General features: G+C 46.1%; 1 protein-coding gene across 7 annotated transcripts in view; it reads right to left on the minus strand.

Moving 5' to 3' along the window:
• Positions 1 to 507: 507 nt before the first annotated feature.
• The window catches only part of camk2a (calcium/calmodulin-dependent protein kinase II alpha), a 92,621-nt gene continuing 77,274 nt past the window's right edge, over positions 508 to 15,854 (minus strand). The window contains exons 13-19 of one of the 7 annotated variants that reach the window (XM_042311455.1): positions 12,774 to 12,811; positions 10,372 to 10,404; positions 9,820 to 9,868; positions 7,164 to 7,239; positions 5,101 to 5,195; positions 3,774 to 4,002; positions 508 to 2,994 (exon numbers count right to left, since the gene is read on the minus strand). In XM_042311455.1, the coding sequence (XP_042167389.1) occupies positions 2,949 to 2,994; positions 3,774 to 4,002; positions 5,101 to 5,195; positions 7,164 to 7,239; positions 9,820 to 9,868; positions 10,372 to 10,404; positions 12,774 to 12,811 (566 nt within the window). In that variant the 3' untranslated portion in view covers positions 508 to 2,948. Of the gene's footprint in view, positions 2,995 to 3,760; positions 4,003 to 5,100; positions 5,196 to 7,163; positions 7,240 to 9,819; positions 9,869 to 10,371; positions 10,405 to 12,773; positions 12,812 to 15,854 lie in introns of all 7 variants that reach the window. The other 6 variants (XM_024397696.2, XM_042311457.1, XM_042311459.1 and 3 more) reach the window with 6 other exon arrangements.

Here is a 15,854-nt window from a genome sequence, read left to right on the forward strand (position 1 = left end):
TGCTGCTGATCCAGTTTCAACTATTCTGCCTGAAGCTATGAAACCCTGACCTGTTCACTGGACGAGCCACCTTGTGCCGGACCTGCTGTTTTGGACCCCTCTCTACCGCACCTGCTGTTGCTAAGTCTGAAGACCTGTTGCCCTCTACAACCACTGTGATTATTATTATCTGACACTGCTGGTCATCTATGAACGTTTGTACATCTTGGCCATGTTCTGTTATAATCTCCACCTGGCACAGCCAGAAGAGGACTGGCCACCCCTCAGAGCCTGGTCCCTCTCTAGGTTTCTTCCTAGGTTCTGGCCTTTCTAGGGAGTTTTTCCTAGCCACCGTGCTTCTACATCTGCATTGCTTACTGTTTGGGTTTTAGGCTGGGTTTCTGTACAACACTTTGTGACATGGGCTGATGTAAAAAGGGTTTCATAAATACATTTGATTGATTGCCTAGTTAAATAGAGGTCAAATAAAATTAAAAATACAGAAAAATATTACAAAAAAATGTGGAATACCTTATCATTATAATGTTTTTATTTACAGACCCACATTCACAGTATATTATATAACAATTGCAAATGATGACTTGAAAATAATTTTCAAAAACAGACACACTAACTTCGAGCACATTACAAACTCGCATGCTTCAAAGGAAAGAAAGCATATATCCAGAATAATAAAATGTCTAGAATAAAAAGAAAGCTTCACATATCCCGAATAATATAAAGAAATAAAGAGCCACATATCCAGAATAATATAAAGAAATAAAGAGCCACATATCCAGAATAATAAAAAGAAAAAAAGAGCCACATATCCCGAATAATATAAAGAAATAAAGAGCCACATATCCAGAATAATATAAAGAAATAAAGAGCCACATATCCAGAATAATATAAAGAAATAAAGAGCCACATATCCCGAATAATATAAAGAAATAAAGAGCCACATATCCAGAATAATATAAAGAAATAAAGAGCCACATATCCAGAATAATATAAAGAAAGGATCTCATATCCAGAATAATATAAAGTAAGCGTCTCATATCCAGAATAACATAAATCCTACAATAACTCCTATACAGTACCATAAGGTCCTCAATGTGCTCCGTTCAATGGTGCCAGGAAAGAAACAGCAACATCAGAGCAGCAGTGTGATGGAAGTTCTTATGCTGTTATAAAGCAGTAGGCTGTAGGCCTGGCCATTCACACTAAAATACTAAACTACTGTATAAAACAAGTATACAATCTGTAGAATCAGTTCTAGAAAGCATACACAGAGGATTTGGCTGTTGTGGTTCTTCTTTTATCCTTTTCTATCAAATATTTTGAGGAAAACATTTGTTTGTCGTATTCAGCAGATTTTTCACGAATTGCTTTACAGTACAAAGTTTGATGTAAATCTGTGTTGAACTGCCAATAGTAAACACGTTTTGTTTCAATCAAATTCAGATCTGGCAGTTTTTCAACGCACAATCAAATATTCTGTGAGGCATTTATTGTTAACACACAGGGAAACACATACTGCGGTTAAGAGGCAATGTCATGTTCTTTTTTTGTCCCGTTTTGACATCCTTCGAACAGTAAAAAGATACAAGTATTTATACATCTCTGAGAGTACATCTGAAATATCACATTTGACAGATTTGAGAACTAGAAACACAAGCAGAAAGATCCTAAGCTCATGTATATACTTGCATGCAATAAACAGTGATATTAACACTGGAGAGTGACGAAATAGAGGGAATGGGACATCAATAAAACAAAGTCTCGAAAATGAATTGTCATTTTTAAATCCACAACAAATCTTTATCAGAAGAACACGCTATTTAGTATAAAAACACCAATCTAACTTATTGCAGAAAATCCTGGGGCAGTGTTAGTGGTGTTTTTTAAATTGCTTCTTACTCTGAAGTAGGCAGAATACTGTAGTTTACACTGTCTGCTGCAAGTAAGTTCAACTGCTCTAACAAGCGAGAGGGGGTTTGTATTGACAACAATAAAAAGTGAGGAAGATATATGGTATATACCCTCAGTCCTCATTGGAAGAACCTAAGGAAGTGCTATGATGCTCTCCTTTGTACAGTATTATGTTCTATTATGTACATATTTATCTTACTATTACTATTACTTGTTATTTCTGACTGGACTTTTAATGTTATTATTAAATATTAATATACTGCATTGTTGAGGGAGCATTGTTGAGGGAGCATTGTTGAGGGAGCATTGTTGAGGGAGCATTGTTGAGGGAGCATTGTTGAGGGAGCATTGTTGAGGGAGCATTGTTGAGGGAGCATTGTTGAGGGAGCATTGTTGAATAAAAACATTTAAGTGTAAGGAAAACTGTAGGTGCCGATTACTGCGAGCGCTTTAGAGCCGCGGGAAGATGTTTAGGGGGGTGGGTGATAAGGAGATTTTGGTCGATGAGGGGTGTGGCTGAGGATAATTCTTATTGAGGGGAGGGGGATTTCTCTGCTCTGCAAACAGGAGTAATAAAGGCCTAGTTCACAAATTTTGTGGGGATTATAAAAAATCAGCACACTCAGTATCCCTACTTCCCTTGGCTATATTTTACAGATTGAATCCTACTCATAGATCCATTTGTACTAATTGTGACTGTAGTACTGAAGTACTGTAGTATGACAATAACCAAGAAAGTCAGAGAAGAACAAGCGGAGAGACAGCATAACAAGGCTAAAATGTTCCTGACACACACAGCATATCCAGTACATACATGAGAGCGTGACATAGTGTGACGCTAATGTGGTTTGCTTGTGACGGATATGAGAGGAGACATAAACTGATTTCAAGTAAAGAGATGAGATGTGGCGTGCGTGCGTGCGAGCGGGCTCGTGGTTCCTCAGGCCGGTCGGTGGGAGTCCCTCTGTGTCCCCATGAAGCTGGCTGGTAACCCACCGGTGTCACTCAGACAGACGTCTCACTCAAACCCTCCTGCTCTAGAGCTCAGCTGGGGTCAGAGGGGAAGACGAGAGATTGCCTGACCTCATTCAACAACAAATAGTAGGGAATAAGAGAAAACTGACCCTTATTAAAGAAGCCCATGCCTGTACAGCTACAGAATCTCTGGCATTGAGTACAAGCAGGCCTCCGTGAAATAGCTACATCTCCCACTAGATAGCAGGCCTATATTAAATAGCTACATCTCCCACCAGATGGCAGGCCTATATTGAATATTTACATCTCCCACCAGATAACAGGCCTATATTAAATAGCTACATCTCCCACTAGATGGCAGGCCTATATTAAATAGATACATCTCCCACCAGATAGCAGGCCTATATTAAATAGCTACATCTCCCACCAGATAGCAGGCCTATATTAAATAGCTACATCTCCCACTAGATGGCAGGCCTATATTAAATAGCTACATCTCCCACCAGATAACAGGCCTATATTAAATAGCTACATCTCCCACTAGATGGCAGGCCTATATTAAATAGATACATCTCCCACCAGATAGCAGGCCTATATTGAATATTTACATCTCCCACCAGATAACAGGCCAGATAATGTCAGGCCTATATTAAATAGCTACATCTCCCACTAGATGACAGGCCTATATTAAATAGCTACATCTCCCACTAGATGTCAGGCCTATATTAAATAGATACATCTCCCACTAGATGGCAGGCCTATATTAAATAGCTACATCTCCCACCAGATGTCAGGCCTATATTAAATAGATACATCTCCCACCAGCTGAGTGTTTCCAGTATAGACAGTAGAGGAGAGGTGAGGATCCACTCACCACACTGGCTTACTTGGTGATGGCGGAGGGTGATCCAGAGCGGTGGAAGTGGACTATCTGCCACTTGCCGTCACGGCGGTGCCAGATGCGTGTCTCCTCAGACTGGGCGGTGCGGGGCATGCCGTTGGTGTCGATGTACTGGGTGATGCGGATATAGGCGATGCAGGCAGCTTCCTCCCCGATAAGGTGGATGTGGGGGTTCAGGATGGTGGTGTGGACAGGCTTACTGTTCTTAGACCACACTGGGGGAGGAGTAACATACACACAAGACAATAGTCAGTCAATGAATCAGTCATTCTATGACTGCAGGAGTTATCACACTGGTTTATGACTAGGTATGCCATAGTCTCTCTCACTGATGATGATGCAGTTCCTTTACCAATGCTTTACAGAATTAATATTTGAGAGGGTTAATTAATTTCACTCTCATTATGTTTCTCTCCATTTCTCTCTTCTTTAATTTCTCTCTTCCTTTCTTTCTCTCTTCCTTGCTCTGTCATTTTCCCAATCAGTCCAATCAGACCCATTGGAGCTGTTTCCTCTCGCTGGGAGAACAGTGGCTGATAAGAGAGGATTAGAGTGGAGCAGGTTCATCCATTACTCATCACAATGAGCCAAAAGCATTCAGTCTGCAGCCACTGTAGGAGCTAATGAACACTACATTCACTTACAGATAATGGCCCCAAGGTTCTGTTCTCCACAACTTCCTGTAATCCTAACCACATCTCATGAAATAGAAATTACATTTTGTCACCTATTATGGAAATCATAAGCTAGAGCTTATGAGCACATATAAAGGACTATTAAAGCATATTCCAAAAAATACATTATGAACTGGGTGGTTCAAGCACTGAATGCTGATTGGCTGACAGCTGTGGTATATCAGACCGTATACCACGGGTATGACAAAACATTTATTTTTACTGTCTTACTTACATTGGTAACCAGTTTATCATAGCAATATGGCATCTCTGGGGGGTTTGTGGTATATGGCCAATATAGCACGGCTAAGAGCTGTATCCAGGAAGAACAGCCCTTAGCCGTGGTATGTTGTCCATATACCACACACCCTCATGCCTTATTGCTTAATTATACTATATTGTGTATAATATGTATACTCCCCCTTCACTGGGAGTGTAAATGAGTTGTTAGTGCTGTATAGCAAGAGTTTTGCAGCCCTCCTGTCTGTGTACAGCTCTGGGATTTTATGATATATCCCAAACAATTCAACGCAGGTTTCCTGTAGCTTGAAACGGTCTGTGTATAATGTAAAATTTGAATTTTGAAATTGATATAGTAGGAGGGAGGGAGGGAGGCAAGGAGAGAGCAATGCAACTTACAGTTCTCAAAGTAGAAGCGATGGAAGTCCAGGCCTTCCACCAGATTACCCAGAGCTTCTGGCTCAAACGCTGTCACACTGGGGTCACACATCTTACTATAGGGCGGGGGAGAGAGAGAGAGAGAGAGAGAGAGAGAGAAGCAGACAGATATGAGTCAGGGATGGAGACAGTGAGACAACAGGAGAGAAAAAGAGCATGGGTTGACGTGGCTGACCCTCCATGCAGTATTACTGCTCTTTGGAATGCTTCAGTGAAGCGACGAGGCTGACCCTCCATGCAGTATTACTGCTCTTTGGAATGCTTCAGTGAAGCGACGAGGCTGACCCTCCATGCAGTATTACTGCTCTTTGGAATGTGTCAGTGAAGCGACGAGGCTGACCCTCCATGCAGTATTACTGCTCTTTGGAATGCTTCAGTGAAGCGACGAGGCTGACCCTCCATGCGGTATTACTGCTCTTTGGAATGCTTCAGTGAAGTGACGAGGCTGACCCTCCATGCAGTGTTACTGCTCTTTGGAATGCTTCAGTGAAGCGACGAGGCTGACCCTCCATGCAGTATTACTGCTCACGTAGTATTTTGGCACGTGACTCGATACTGTGGAAAAATGTCAGTGTTTTGTGTGTCCATGGCAGATCGCTGAATGGTTGTAAAAGGGTTGAGCGTGCAGGGAGCAGATTCTTTCCAGGCCTTTGTAATTGGCAGACAGCGTTATCATGACTGTGGAACGATAACAACCACAGCAAAAACGATCCCTCCTGCCCTGGATGGGAATTTTACTCCCTTGGATTTGAACAGATGCTCCAAGATGTGACAGACAAGTGACGGACAGGCTGGGGTGTTGTTACTCCCCTCAGGATGCTAAGTCTGGAGGCAAACTGCTGCTGAATAGGACTATATCTGTCACGGTGTAGTGGGCTTGTGGGAGGGTCACACTACTCAAACACTTCAGATAGGCTATTGGGATATAGACATTTACTGTTTACTCAGAGCTGCATCAGCTAGAGTTGAATGAAATACAATTGCCTTGTTAGTCATATGGTTCACACAGAGGGATCTATTTTAACAAACATAACTTATGGTAAATCTAAGCACTGGAGGTAGTGCTATAGGTCCAGGGGTGTGTCCGAAATATTTTAGCTATTTTCACAGCCGTTATTATGAGTGCAATAGCTGGCGGTGCCGTGAAAGTGCTGGGTTTTGATGAATAAACAAGTTGTACGTGTGACGAGGGCTTGGCCACTCACTGGCCATTCAAGGCATTCCATGGATGTGCTTGTCTCCAGCTCTGTAGGTTATTGACGATCTTTGCGTTGTCATCAACTCCAATTCGGCTGGGGGCACGGAATGTTCTAGTCCTAGTCCATTGTGGATTGATTCTACAGTTTATTTAATAGCATAGGCTACAGTAACGAGTAATAGTAACACAAAAAAAAATATCCAGTGTTGCTCAATATGTTTAGAGTGTTGATTGTCAACATTGTTGTAATTGGCATCAATGAGTATAGGCCCTTTACATGTCGCACTTCACCTCCAATAAAAAATACTAGGCTCCCATAAATGTGTGAGGTAGGTTCTCAATAAGACAGATATTTTCTCAGCCTTGATATGGCCTTATAGGACTGAACATTTTGAATAGCTAACACTTGTTTTTTTAAACACCCATCTAGTTGCTTCAACTAATTATTATTAAGTAACTGGTTCCACAGACTTTTTTTTTGTTTACTCAACTTTTGTTACCTGAACTTAAGATTTTTAGTTGAGCCAAACTTAACTCCAACATGAGAAAACATAGGCAAAAATACTGTATATTAAAAATGATTAAAAACTACAAATTATTATTTTTGGCATCTTACCCTGAAAAAAGGCGGTGGAACTAGTTACACACACAGAGTGCTTTTAACATTGTGTTTTCAATGTACATTTTTTGATACATTTTGACTATATAGTGCATGATCTTTTATATAGTCATTATTATTCAACATGTCTTCAACTGTGAGTGAACAGTGAGTGAACAGTGAGTGAACAGTGAGTGAATGGGTGCAGTATGTGGTCTGTTTACTTACGTGTAGCTCTCAAAGTCTCCATTGCTGATGGCTTCTATGAGCTGCTCTGTTACCTTGATGATCTCCTGTTTCCTCACTGTGAAACATAGACACACCGTTCTGAAACCGTTCTGACACACAACACCGACACACCGTTCTGACACACCGTTCTGACACACCGTTCTGACACACCGCTCTGTCACACCGTTCTGTCACACCGTTCTGTCACACCGTTCTGACACACAACACCGACACACGGTTCTGACACACGGTTCTGACACACCGTTCTGTCACACCGTTCTGACACACCGTTCTGACACACCGTTCTGACACACCGTTCTGACACACCGTTCTGACACACCGTTCTGACACACCGTTCTGACACACCGTTCTGACACACCGTTCTGTCACACCGTTCTGACACACCGTTCTGTCACACCGTTCTGACACACCGTTCTGACACACCGTTCTGTCACACCGTTCTGACACACCGTTCTGACACACCGTTCTGTCACACCGTTCTGACACACCGTTCTGTCACACCGTTCTGACACACAGCTCTGACACACCGTTCTGACACACAGCACTGACACACCATTCTGAAACCGTTCTGACACACAACACCGACACACCGTTCTGACACACCGTTCTGTCACACCGTTCTGACACACAGCTCTGACACACCGTTCTGACACACAGCTCTGACACACAGCTCTGTCACACCGTTCTGACACACAGCTCTGACACACCGTTCTGACACACAGCTCTGACACACCGTTCTGACACACAGCACTGACACACTGTTCTGACACACTGTTCTGGCACACAGCTCTGACACCATTCTGGCACACAGCTCTGACACCATTCTGACACACAGCTCTGACACACCATTCTGACACCATTCTGACACACTGTTCTGGCACGCAGCTCTATACTGAGAACTGCTGACAACAAGCACCATGATGAATAGGACTGTAGGACTGTAGGACTAGGACTGTAGGACTGTAGGACTGTAGGACTGTAGGACTAGGACTGTAGGACTGTAGGACTGTAGGACTAGGACTGTAGGACTGTAGGACTAGGACTGTAGGACTGTAGGACTGCAGTATTCCTGGCACTGGAATAAATAAATGAGTTGTTCCTGCTGTATAGCAACAGTTTATATTTAGCTTTGTAGACCTTTTGTACAGACCTGGGATGTGTGCATGTGTGTGTGTGTGTTGTCTGTTTGTGTGTGTGTGTGTCTGCCTGCTGCCTCTCAGTGCTTTGTTGAGTGTGAGGGGGCTGTTCTCTGCCCACGCTGAGAGATGCACTGTGCCAGCAGAGAGAGCTTCACTCCCACCAGCTCTGGGTTGCAGCTCAGAGTTGGGAAAGCAAGGTCGTGCCTTGCATATGGTGAAGAGGGGACGCTCACAGAGGGTTACATCCTCACAGTTTGTCCTCCTAACTCCCTCTTTCTCTTCAGTAAATACAAAACTGAGAGAATTCGAACTCAGTAGAATGCAGTTCAGAATGCAATTCAGTAGAATGCAGATGATATTTGACATACAGTAGCTATTAGAGACTATGCCAGTGATTGACTGTCAAAGATAGCAAATGATCTAGTACACATGTTTATATCCCTTGTCATGCACTTTAGGAAGTCTTTCATCTTTCATATCACTCTCTCTCTCTCTCTCTTTCTCTCTCTCTCTCTCTCTCTCTCTCTCTCTAACTTTCCTTCAACCCCCCTCCCAACACCTTCAACCACTGCAGAGATCATTGTTGTATCTGTCGTCTTGCCCACTCTCCACCGACACAGCGTCTCTGCATCGCCCACTCTCCACCTACACAGCGTCTCTGCATCGCCCACTCTCCACCTACACAGTTTATCTGCATCGCCCACTCTCCACCTACACAGTTTCTCCTCATCGCCCTAATTGCAGCTCTGCCACATGCATCTCCCTCCTGTCTGGGGAAATGACATTTTCTCGAACCACTCTTGTAGGAGGAGATAAAGTATTGAAACGTATCCATTTGTTTCCTAAAAATCAATGAGCTGCTGTAGTCAAAGAGGAGCATTACACCTCACAGCAGGCCTGTCTCTTAGTAAGAGGTGTAAGGTTTACTGACAGAGAAAAGACAGGCTTTTTATCTATTTATTCCCATTCCATAGAACACGGATGCTCAGACTGGCATAAGCAACAGCAATGCAACTCCACCACCAGCCGTTATAGAACTGACTTACTCGTATTCATTCATGAGAGTACTGCCTCAGTCAAGCTATTAAATAGAATTCCATACAGCAGCTATTTGCATTGCTTTATTAACTGAAATGTTTTCACAGTAACCAATCGTCATGGTAGACCCTTCTCGAAAAACATAAGGCAGAGATTGTCAATCTGTTCTCCCCCTCTGTTAGGTTGTCAGTCATGTAAATGGACTGTAACTGAAGTAAGAGTGAACCTATCCACAGCAGTGTTGTGCTGGTTTTAGGGTTATTTTTTAGCATTATCGAGTATCACTTCCTGAGCCAGAGAAAGCCACATCTCAACAGCTTAATATGTGAGTGTGTGCAACATATATGACCTCTGTTTAGTTTAGCAGAGCTCTATTCCCCCTGACAGCCCTGTCCTATTAACATGTTCAGACTGCTAGTGGTGAGGCGATGAGAGGTGAGAGGAGGGGAGAACCTTACCTCTGGTGTCTTCGTCCTCAATAGTGGTGTTGGTGCTTTCAGAGGATTCCTAGAAACGACACACACAGACGGGTTCAGAGATTCACACTCAATCATAGAAAGTGGTATTCTCTCCACACCAGGAAGTGGAAGAGCCGGGTCAACACAACACACACCTCCAACAGACAGACAGCTGCCTTCCTGTCTGCACCTTTAACAGAGAGAGAACGGGCTGTTTGGTTATTTCTGAGGTCTAGCTGGTTAGGAGTAGGGTGAGATATGGGAGGGAGGGAAACACCTAGAGAAGGAGAGATGTGTTACCCCCACAATGAACCCCCAAGAGCATATCAAAAAGCATCGGGATTAGGCAACATTAGAGATGGGATGGTCACACACAAAAACAAAAAGAAAGTCCAGCTCCATTTTGAATCACAGCTTTATTCGCTTGTTCATTGGTTCGTTTGGATTTTTTAAAGCTATTATCACTTTCCCTGTTAGGTGGAAAGCCGAGAGGCGTGGCCAAGAGGCGTGGCCGAGAGGCGTGGTCAAGAGGGTGGGGAATATCACACTCACCATCAGCTGGACGCTGGAACTGGACTTCCTTTTCTGGAAGAGAAATGAGAAGAGGTTAGACAGGAACACACAGGATGAGATGGAGACGCCAGGGAGCAACAGAGGGAGGAGAGGGACACCTCCATGCTGCAGAGGGAGGACAGGGACACCTCCATGCTGCGGAGGGGGTAGAAAGACACCTCCATGCTGCAGAGGGAGGACATGTATGTGGGTTTGAGGCTCAGGATGTGTGTGTGTGTGTGTTTGGGGTTCGTGTTGCTAACGCTGCCTTTGTCATCTCCCCAGGACACCTCTGTGAGCAGTCTGGTTGGCGAGCGGTGTGGCGGTTGTGGCGGTTGTGGCGGTTGTGACCGCCACATCGCCACAACCGCCACACCACCACAACCGCCACACCACCACAACCACTGCCACAAGGGCCACACCGCCACAACCGCTACAAGGGCCAGACCTCCACAACTGTCATACCACCACAACCGCCACACCGCCACAACCGTCACACCACCACAACTGCTACAATTACCACATCGCCACAACCACCACAACCGCCACACCGCCACAACGGTCACACTGCCACAACCGTCACCGCCACAACCGCCACACCGCCACAGCCGTCACACCAACCCCCAGCAACAACCACCAAACCGCCAAAACCGTCACACCGCCACAACCGCCACACCGCCACACCGCCACAACCACCACAAGCATCACACCACCACAACCGTCACACCACCACAACTGCCACACCGCCACAACCGCCACAACAAGGGCCACACCGCCACAACCGTCACACTACCACAACCTCCACAACCGCCGGTGTGGCCCTAGTGGCAGTTGTGGAGGTTGTGGTAGTGTGACGGTTGTGGCGGTTGTGGCGGTGTGGCCCTTGTTGTGGTGGTGTGACGGTTGTGGCGGTTGTGGCGGTGTGGCAGTTGTGGTGGTGTGACGGTTGTGGTGGTGTGATGCTTGTGGTGGTTGTGGCGGTGTGGCGGTTGTGGCGGTGTGACGGTTTTGGCGGTTTGGTGGTTGTGGCTGGGGTGGTGGTGTGACGGTTGTGGCGGTGTGACGGTTGTGGCGGTGTGACGGTTGTGGCAGTGTGTTGTGGCGGTGGTGTGGCGGTGTGGCCCTTGTGGCGGTTGTGGTGGTTGTGGCGGTTGTGGTGGTGTGACGGTTGTGGCGGTGTGGCGGTTGTGGTGGTATGACAGTTGTGGAGGTCTGGTTGTAGCGGTGTGGCGGTGTGGTATGGCAGTGGTTGTGGTGGTGTGGCGGTTGTGGTGGTGTGGCGGTTGTGGTGGTGTGACAGTTGTGGAAGGTCTGGCCCGGCTGGGCTGTGGTCAGGGAGGGTATGTCTTTGATAAGGCAGAGCTGGCAGGGCTGTGGTCAGGGAGGAATGTCTTTGATAAGGCAGAGTGGCTGTGGTGTGGTGTCTTTGATAAGGCAGAGCTGTGGGGCTGTGGTCAGGGAGGAATGTCTTTGATAAGGCAGAGCTGGCAGGGCTGTGGTCAGGGAGGAATGTCTTTGATAAGGCAGAAGGGCTGTGGTCAGGGAGGTATGTCTTTGATAAGGCAGAGCTGGCAGGGCTGTGGTCAGGGAGGAATGTCTTTGATAAGGCAGAGCTGGCAGGGCTGTGGTCAGGGAGGAATGTCTTTGATAAGGCAGAGCTGGCAAGGCTGTGGTCAGGGAGGAATGTCTTTGATAAGGCAGAGCTAGCAGGGCTGTGGTCAGGGAGGAATGTCTTTGATAAGGCAGAGCTGGCAAGGCTGTGGTCAGGGAGGAATGTCTTTGATAAGGCAGAGCTGGCAGGGCTGTATGGTCAGCAGCATGCCCCACTAATCCCAGTATCAGACACCCTGGACTGGACCGGCTGCTCCTTAAGGCCCCAGCGGGAACTAGGGGAGTACCAACCGTGGAGCCTATCCCTGATACATGTATATAGTAACTCACACAGACTAACTTACAGAAACACACTTATAATAGTGGAACACTCACAAACAACAGAAATAAACAGACAGACTCTCCTACTGGCTTTGATACAGATGAACTGTCAAAGCACTAATCCCATTAGATACATATCTCATAGTACTGTCCTGGGACTGGACTGGACTGGAGGACACGCTTTGGGTGGGGCCAGCCGGTGTGTTCAGAGAGAATGGAGCAGACATTGAAACTCCCACAATCCCATTGACTACTTGGATCTGTGATGTTACCTTTTCAAAGAGCATGTTTGATTTATTCAGTTTTGCAGAGAAGGTGAAAATAGCTTTCAACTTTCACAAAATGTTGAATAACGGCCACATTTTTAAATCATGTTTTATGGACAGCGGGTGTAATATACCCCAAAAGTCCTCCTCCAGGCCAGGCTTACTCCACGGTGAGAAGAGAACCCTGTGGAGCTGGAGCCCTACCTTCACACCATCAGTCTTCTTGTTGGCCTTGTTACCTCCTGCGCGGGACACAAAGAGAAACAGGAGGATGAAAAAGGGCACTAACGCCCAAAAGACGAGGGAGAAGGGCATGGCCAACAGTCTCAGTCAAATGAAAAGAGGCCAACAGTCTCAGTCAAATGAAAAGAGGCCAACAGTCTACGTCAAATGAAAAGAGGAGGGCAAAGGGCAACAGTCTCAGTCAAATGGAAAGAGGAGGGCAAAGGGCAAGGCCAACAGTCTACGTCAAATGAAAAGAGGAGGGCAAAGGGCATGGCCAACAGTCTCAGTCAAATGGAAAGAGGAGGGCGAAGGCCAACAGTCTCAGTCAAATGAAAAGAGGAGGGCAAAGGGCATGGCCAACAGTCTCAGTCAAATGGAAAGAGGAGGGCGAAGGCCAACAGTCTCAGTCAAATTAAAAGAGGAGGGCGAAAGGTATGGCCAACAGTCTCAGTCAAATGAAAAGTGGAGGGTGAAGACCAACAGTCTCAGTCAAATGAAAAGAGGAGGGTGAAGACCAACAGTCTCAGTCAAATGAAAAGAGGAGGGCGAAGGCCAACAGTCTCAGTCAAATGAAAAGAGGAGGGCAAAGGGCATGACCAACAGTCTCAGTCAAATGAAAAGAGGAGGGCAAAGGGCATGGCCAACAGTCTCAGTCAAATGAAAAGAGGAGGGCGAAGGGCAACAGTCTCAGTCAAATGAAAAGAGGAGGGCAAAGGGCATGGCCAACAGTCTCAGTCAAATGAAAAGAGGTAGAAGAACATTTTAGAAAACCTGATCCATAAGTCTCCTGGGAAACAAAATATCATATTGTATTCAAATCAAGCCCTCTTCCTGTTCTCCACTGATCAAAAACTCAATGAGATGGTCATATTGCCGAAGAGTCACTAGGAGTATCCAAACCCAGCGGCTTGTTGAAGATTCTCTCAGGTCATTCAACTAGTCAAACAAGAGTTTTTAGGGAAATTAAGCACCATAAAATAAGAACAATTCAAATTCCCAATGGTTCTGTGGGTGAGAGAGGTCCAGACTGCTCTGCTACAGAGGCTGGCCGGTGGGTGAGAGAGATCCAGACTGGGCTCTGCTACAGAGGCTGGCCGGTGGGTGAGAGAGGTCCAGACTGGGCTCTGCTACAGAGGCTTGCCGGTGGGTGAGAGGGATCCCAGATAGAGGAGCACTTGAGTTAGGGAGAAAGAATGGGCACATTCCAACCCTGCTCAATCACTCTATAAAGTTTGGCTATGACCCGTACAGTACACCACGTCATGTTGTTCCCCTAGAGTTTGTTACCCATCCTTCTACCTATCATCTTCACGTCTTCTCTTCCTCCTGGTCTCTAAGCTGGAATCGTGTTCTGTCCTCTCTCTGAGAGTTGAACCACCCACTTTATTTTCTTCAACATGACGACTAATTTTTGCCCTTGTGGAAACAGGGGGCCGTGTGGAGCATGGCCTCTTGTCTGCTGGGGTGTAAACCTAGCCCCCCTGGCCCCCCAGACCCCTGGCTCCGTGACCCCACTCTCCCCTGCTGCTGGGACTGTGGCTATATGCCGATGGGGGTCCCCCTGGTCTGCCCTGGCTTGGGATCATCTTTCTCTACTCTAATCATTTTAAAAGCGAATATGGCCCTGAACCAGCAGGTACACAGCACTTCTGACCCACCCAAGCATAATAGGAGTCAATCGGATTAGGAAAACAACCATTAAAAGCTGAAAGGGCAGATTTGGCTCCAGCCATACTATCTGAACAGTGAGGACTTTATAAATAGGCATAAGGCTGTAACCTTGCTGCATATCTGCGGACTGTGGTTTTCCATGGCTATCTAAAGGGTAAAGAAAGACCAAGAGTGGAGAGCGGAAAATGAAAGATGAATGGTGGTGCTTAGAGGTGCTGAGATGGTTTTACGATCCTTCAGGGTTAGTCTTATGGGGCTTGGCTTTCGGACCAGATTCCCTGGCAGGTGGGGATATGGGGTGGGGGGGGTCTATTCCTGATTGATATGAGAATGCCTACCCATTTAAAGATGAACCCTTACTGCTATTATTTTCCTTGTCCATTTCTGGTCCACACATTTTATATGAGCTCTGAGAGGAGAACAATTATTTTACGCTGGTTGGAGATTGGTAGGGATGTGTAAACTGTGTGCTTTGAAGGGGATCCCTCCATCTCTGAGTCTGTGAGAGTGCCTACATTGATTCTGTGCTTGTGTGACCTTATGGTGTAAAGGGAGCTTGCCAAAGACACACAAGGCTACATGCCAGAGGGAACTCCATCCTCTTTATTTTCTAACAACGTTCCACTGTGACTCCTTCATCTCAGCTGGCCCTTCCTTGTAGCCAAGGGGAGTATAAGAATGTAGAGGATTTTGACAAAACATTTCAGATAACAGCAACATAGTGATGGTCCATACCCACATAATACTGTATGTTCCACCTGCAGTGGTGTATTCCACTGCCCATCTGAGTGAAGTCATAGAGGGACTGAGGACCCAATAGCAGATGGCTCAGCCACAGTAAGTGGGCTGTAATGATAATAACACATGCACATTTGTCAAGCAGCAAATGTACATTGTGATAACTAGTGTTTGTAAGCAGATGGCCAGGCTATTCCATCGTCCCTATCACCGTTCAGCTATTGATTTACAGTCGAAGCACAACTTGTCCATCTTGTGTCAGTTTTGAACAGACATCCCAGACATCATTCTAACTTGTGACAGTGAATTAGTGTGTTGTAACGATCTGAGTGTCGGACAGGGGAGTGTCCATTGGCATGGGGAAGTGTCTTGATGCATGACCAGTGAGTCTACAAGCTGTCATCATCTCCTCCCTGATCCATGGGCTTGGAGCCCCCCAGTCTAGGGCCAGCAGCCTCCCTGCTCCATGGGCTTGGAGCCCCCCAGTCTAGAGCCAGCCTCCCTGCTCCATGGGCTTGGAGCCCACCAGTCTAGGGCCAGCCTACTCCCTGATCCATGGGCTTGGAGCCCACCAGTCTAGGGCCAGCCTCCTCCCTGATCCATGGGCTTGGAGCCCCCCAGTCTAGGGCCAGCCTCCTCCCAGATCCATGG

Source organism: Oncorhynchus tshawytscha, linkage group LG33 (genome assembly GCF_018296145.1).
Source record: "Oncorhynchus tshawytscha isolate Ot180627B linkage group LG33, Otsh_v2.0, whole genome shotgun sequence".
Lineage (NCBI taxonomy): Eukaryota > Metazoa > Chordata > Actinopteri > Salmoniformes > Salmonidae > Oncorhynchus > Oncorhynchus tshawytscha.